Source organism: Rissa tridactyla, chromosome 12 (assembly GCF_028500815.1).
Source record: "Rissa tridactyla isolate bRisTri1 chromosome 12, bRisTri1.patW.cur.20221130, whole genome shotgun sequence".
NCBI classification, from domain to species: Eukaryota; Metazoa; Chordata; class Aves; order Charadriiformes; family Laridae; genus Rissa; species Rissa tridactyla.
The window spans coordinates 11,358,671-11,364,747 of record NC_071477.1 but is presented as its reverse complement, the minus strand read 5'-3'; the positions used below and the strand labels follow the sequence as shown (position 1 = coordinate 11,364,747).

At 57.3% G+C, this 6,077-nt stretch overlaps 1 protein-coding gene across 1 annotated transcript; it reads left to right on the top strand.

Annotated features, from left to right (window-relative positions):
• Window positions 1–4,761: 4,761 nt before the first annotated feature.
• LOC128916619 (caltrin-like protein 2) lies at window positions 4,762–5,650 on the top strand. The gene is made up of 3 exons (XM_054218551.1): window positions 4,762–4,867; window positions 5,039–5,200; window positions 5,389–5,650. The coding sequence occupies exons 1-3, from the start codon at window positions 4,804–4,806 to the stop codon at window positions 5,391–5,393; spliced, it is 231 nt and encodes a 76-aa protein (XP_054074526.1). The 5' UTR covers window positions 4,762–4,803; the 3' UTR covers window positions 5,394–5,650.
• Window positions 5,651–6,077: the final 427 nt, after the last annotated feature.

The following is a 6,077-nucleotide window of genomic DNA, read 5'->3' as shown; positions in this document are numbered from 1 at the left end:
GATGCTGGGATGTGTCTGCTCGGGGCAGGAGAGCCACCGAGCGCCCTGGCTGGCTGCACAGGGAGGGATGCTGAGGCAGCCGGGGACCCATCTCCCACAGGTGCATGGGGCAGAGGTGGCTTTTCAGTGACAGGAGCCTGCCTTGGTGTAGTCCCTGTGTCCCACACGCGGGGAAAAGGAGGGCTCCACTTAGTCCTGTCTCCTGCATGCAGGCAGAGGCTGCTGGGTAGGGACAACGACTGGTTTTTGGAGGGTCCTTCACGTACCCACCTTGCCTGCTTGCTGGTGCAGGAGGAAGAAGAGGAGGAGGAGGAGGGTTTCAGCCCTGGGCTCACACCACTTCAGCACAGTTCCTTCTCCCCGACGATGCTGTTAGTGGCTCCAGCACCCACCTCGGCTAATTTGCTTTGCAGAGCTTGGGTGTTTCCACTGCTGCGACTATTCCTGGTGGGTTTATAGGGTGCTTTCAGGGCTGACCCATCCTGCTGGTCCTGCTTCCGTGAGCAGTTTGTTCGATGGGACTTGTGTCCTCGGGAGTGTGAGCAGGGATATGGAGAGGTTTTTGTGTGCTTGGGTCTGGGATGTGGAGCCGAGGAGCAGGAAGCTCAAAGCAGGTCCTGGGCTGGGATGTGGAGCTTGCTGGGACTGCTCCCAGAAGAGCTGGGAAGTGCTCAGGTATTCGCTTTAGGAGGTGAGGAGTAGCTTTTTCCACATGCAATCCAAAGCAGCAGGTCCCTAGGTCAGCATGGGGGTTTGATGGCTCGTGAGCAGGGCTCTTGTCCCAGTTGGCATGGACTGGGGCACTTGTGGCCTTGTTATATCTGTTTGCTGGGCCAGCAAACGAAGCCCTGCTGATTAGCTCTGTGCGTATCCTAGCTGGCAGCCCCATGGCCCTCCTGGCAGCCCTGTACCCAACTCATCAGCCCTGTACCCCATCCGTCAGCCTTATATCCCATCCGTCAGCCCTATATCCCATCCATCAGCCCTATATCCCACCCGACAACCCTATATCCCACCCATCAGCGCTGTACCGCATCTGTCAGCCCTATATCCCATCCACCAGCCCTATATCCCACCCATCAGCATTGTACCCTATCTGTCAGCCCTATATCCCATCCATCAGCCCTATACCCAACTCATCAGCCCTGTACCCCATCCGTCAGCCTTATATCCCATCCATCAGCCCTATACCCAACTCATCAGCCCTGTACCCCATCTGTCAGCCTTATATCCCATCCATCAGCCCTAAATCTCATCCATCAGCCCTATATCCCACCCATCAGCCCTATATCCCACCCGTCAGCCCTGTACCCCATCTGTCAGCCCTATATCCCACCCATCAGCCCCACATCCCAGCCATGCACACGCACCCCCCACCCCCCGCCATCCCTCTCACTGCCCCGCAGCCCAGCAGACAGCCCTGGGGGGGGGTTAGGAAGGTGCTGATGGTCACAAGCCACAACCAAGCCAGATCCTATTGCTACAGAGCGCAGTGACCAACAAGCCACAACAGCGTGCTGCCAGCTCGAAATTGGGGGCTGGGAATTCACTGCTTTGTATGCAGCTCTCTAAAAAATCACACAGTAACTGCAGGGAAAATTAAAAAAAAATGGGGGTGGGGGGGAAAGGAAGCAATTAGTTGAGTAATAACAGGCTTGATTAGGGCAGATAACAGCATGGCCTGAGGGCATGATTAAGCCTCCATTGGCCCAATATAATTTTGGCAAACATTAAGGGAGGTTGTAGGCAAAGTGGAGCTGGGCTGGCATTGCGGTGTGGCCTCCGGGATGGCAAAGTGTCGGTGGAAAGGTGGGAGAGGAGAAGTGGGAGGCACCGAGATGAGCAGTGGGAGCTGGGCATCAGCTGAGGTGGGATTTTTTCAGGGAAACATCACTGGAACACGCTGTGGGATCGCGTCTGGGAGCAGGACTGTATCTGCATGGTCCTGCCGAGCTTCATTAATGGCTTTTCACTAGATGGCACCAGACACCAGCACTACTGAGGGTGCACTGGGCTGGGGGCACCCAATCTCCGAGGCGATGGACCTGGCCTGGGGCAAGTGGAGCATCTTCAGCCGTGAGCTGAGATGAATGGATGGAGCTTGGCGTCAGGCAAAGCATTGCATCAGCCGGTGAGGGTGTCATGATTTGAAGAACACACAGATATTTACTGTCATTTAGACAATTATTCTATCACCCGATGACCCCTCCCCACCCAGAAAGGGGAATGAAGGAAAGAAAAAACAAGGAAACACGAGTGTTGAAATATGAATAGATTTAATAGAATAATACCAAGTATTTAACATTAATAATACTAGAGAACTAATACTGATCCTGATACCAATATAAAATAGACAAGGATCATTTCCAGCCCATTCCATCAGCAGGAAGACATGCACTCCCAGCAGGGGACAGCCAACGTGGGACACTGCGAGCGCTGCGGCTCTGGGAGCAAGGGAAGGGCTCAGGGCTCTGGCACCAGGGCAAGGAGTTCTCAGGATCGCAGCCATGAAAGGAAGAGAGAAAGTCCTCAGCAAACTTTCTAATTTATATTGAATGTGACGTTCATGGTATGAAATATTCCTGTTGGCCAGCTTGGGTCAAGTGCCCGGGTCTTGCTCCTCCTCATCCTTCTCACCTGGCAAGGCTTGAAAACACCGAGACCTTGAAACCCGCAGGTGCTTTGTGCACCCTGCTAAGGCTGGGGCTTGGCCATGGTCAAGCCCTGAGCCAGGGGACCGGGGGCTGCTGGCCTCCCTCCTCGCCATCCCTGGGAAATACAAACCGGAGAGCCCTGGCCTGGCCGGGAAACCACAGCATGGGCCGTCAGCATCCTCGGCATTGCACAGCTGCACTTGGCTCAGAAAGTGCTTTGCATGGAGGAAAGCATGAGCAGCGTGGGACGGGGGCAGCTCTGAGGGACCCTGGGGCAGCGGGTGCTGCACACGTGGCAGAGTGCAACGCAGGGACTGCAGGTAATCCCGCACACAGAAATGCCGTGGTCTGGGTTATTCCATGGGAATTTGCAATAGAAGCAGATTTTAGACTTTTCCCCTAAGGTCTTGCTATGGATAAAGCACTATCAAAAAGTCCTTCAGACGGATTTCTTCCCCCTCAGCTTTTCTGCAACTGAATCCAAGCCTTGTTCCTTAGTGTTTTCTCCTCTCTTGGAGGAGGGAGGAGCACTCCACCCAAGCACCACCTCAGCCGGATCCTGGCACCAGCGGGGAGCACAGCACTGTCCTCTCCAGTCCCGGCAGCAGCTGAATGCCAGAGGATTGCTTAAAAATTAATCCAATGCTTGTATTTCTCATTAAAAGTGCTAAATTATTGGTGCACGGCCCAGAAAGCCTATTTGGGTTGGCTAAATTCTCTCCTGGTTATTTAATAAATGACTTCACAAAGAGCTAAGTGCAGCCACAGAATCGTTAGGGAAACTGGACAATAATTAACAGATATCCAGTAAGTTAAGGTCCAGTTAACGTGCCCCATGGAGACACGAGAAGGGAAGTCTGAGCAGGAAAGGGCACGGTGAGATGCCCACCATGCCCTGGGTGGAAAGCGGGGGCTCCCGGGGCAGCACGATGGCTCAGGGGCTGCGTGGAGCACGTCGGGGCGATGCCCGGGCTTTCGCTGTCCTCGCCCTGCCCAGTTGTGAAATCGGGGGCTGCCCAGGGGGGCCCTTCGCAGGAGCACGGGGTGTTTGGCTGCGGGTGCCTTCTCCTCCCAGGGCATTCCCAGCGCCTCTTTCCAGCACAGCTCAGGTTCCTGCCAGCCCCAGAAATCCCAAGGAAAGGCTCCGGGAACCCGTTACACAAGGCAAGGGGGACATTGACCCGTTGGTAGGAAATGGAGTAATTTCCCATTGCCCAAGAGCACCTAAAGAAAACAGCTTTGCCCGGAGCGGGGGTACGACCTCCTTGTGAGGGAGAAGACGGAGGCCTGAAGGCTGCTGAGATCTTTGTCCTCTGAGCAAGGACTAACAGTCCCTGATCCCTACAGCCATCAAGAGCTCAGGCTCGGTCACAGCGGGGCTGTTTGGCCGATGACAGGGCTTTATGGAGCTGATGCTCCTGCCCTGGTGAGGCCAGCCACCCTCTTCCAGCACCAACCTGCTTCCCGCATGGCAGCAGCCACCCAGAGAAGATGCTGGGGTTTGGGTGACCCCCATAAAGCTTGGGAAAGACTCATTCACCCCACCTTTCACCCCACCCTGAGCCAAAGCTGCTTTCCCCACACTTGCTTATGGCACCAGTGGGGCAGGAGCCAGCAGGGTGTGGGGCTGGGGCAGGTTTCCTCCGGGAAAACCTCAAAGGATCATCCCTGGGAAGGTACAGGCAGCCCCACGCTGATCTGCATCATGCTGTAAGGTTGGGTTTGCAGGTCCATGTGGAAGCAAGGTACAGAGGGAAACCCGCATAATGGACCCGCAGAAGGGAGGACGGCATGGTCACCACCTGGAGAAACGTTATCTGCCCAGGAGAAAGCAGCTCCACTGCCTGCAGCCTGCCTGGGGAGATGGAGCCCTGGGCCATCACCCCTTGGCTTGTCCCTCAGCCCCAGGTGTGGCTGCAGGGGACAGTTGTGCAATGGAATAACTGCTTCTTGAGCAATTGAACAATCCTGTTGGTATCTTGTGCAAAAAGCTTCCCTAAAACACAACGGCAGAGGAAAGAGGTACAAACTTCAGCATGTGCCCAGCCCAACTCCTCATGGGGAGGAGGAGGGTGCCCAACCCCATCCTCCCCAAGGGTTTAAATGTCCCCCCAGCTCCCCACACTCGCACCTCTCAGGGACACGCGGCATGAAGTCAGTGGCCGCCCTCCTGCTGGTGGGGATGCTCATCCTCTGGACGGAGCTGCCGACAGGTATGAGATGTCCCGGGATAAGGGACGGGGAGAAAAAACACAGGGGCTGGGAAGGAGCTGCATTTGCATGGATCCTGTGGGAGGGGAGGGGAGAGGAGGGGGGCATTTGCTGGGGAGCATCTCCCCAGGGCCCCTCAGCAGCCTGGAGCAAACAGGTCCCTCCTCTCGCAGGCAGCGCCTGGTCCTGCCCACCCGTCCGTATCACCTGCGCCTTGCTCAATCCACCAAACCAGTGCTACAGCGACTGGCAATGCCCGCGGTACAAGAAGTGCTGCCCATCCTTCTGCGGGAGGAAATGCCTCTCACGCCGGCCTGCCCTCCCCGTCTCCTACGGTAGGGTCTCGGGAACCCCCCCGGGTAGCAGAGCGGGGATACGGTGACAGTGGCTCTGGGCAGGGAGCTGTGTCCAGCTGCCATAGCTCTCCACCGTCAGGCCGGTGGGGTGACCGATGGCCAAACGCGCGGGCTGGGGTCACTCTGAGCACCAGACCCAAGCTGTTGCTTTCTCTCCCTTTCCCCAGCGTGAGCTCCTGCTCCCAGGACAGACCGAGGACCTTCTCAGCATCCCCGTGCCACCCTGGCACCAGCCAGCTGCCCACGCCTCCGCTAAGGCTTGTCCTGCCCGATGCCAGCTCCTGGGAGGATGGGGACAGCCACCATGCTCAGAGACCACCCCGGCTCCAGGACCACCCTGCTCCCAGGCTGCCGCATGGTGTCACGTGCTGCCCGCTCGCCCTCTCCCTCCGCTTCCCCACTGCTCTTTTAACAAATAAAAGAACTCGTCCTGGGGATGCTGATGATGTGCGCCTCCTTTCCCCACCTCCTTGTGCCTCTCTCCAGGCTCATCCTGGCACATGCTCCCGCTGCTGCTTTCACCCCAGCACTCCTGCCTGGGGAAGAGGAGGAAAACAGTCCGGCTGCGCACCCGGAGCGTGGGTAGGGGCTGGCACAGGGGAGCAAATCCATCCAGAGGCACACAAACCCCAGGAGGAGAGGGCGATGGAAAGTGGCTGGAGCAAAACGTGACGGGGTGATTTGGGGGACACTCCTGGCAGGTTGTGGGGGGCCCTGGAGAGCAGCGTGTCCCCCCGGGCACACCCCGGGACAGGCAGGGCTGTGGGCAGGGGACTGACCCTGCTGCCCAGGGGATGCAGGAGGCAGAGCATCCCTCTGGGTACCCACTTGGGGCATGGCTGGAGGAGGGTTACAT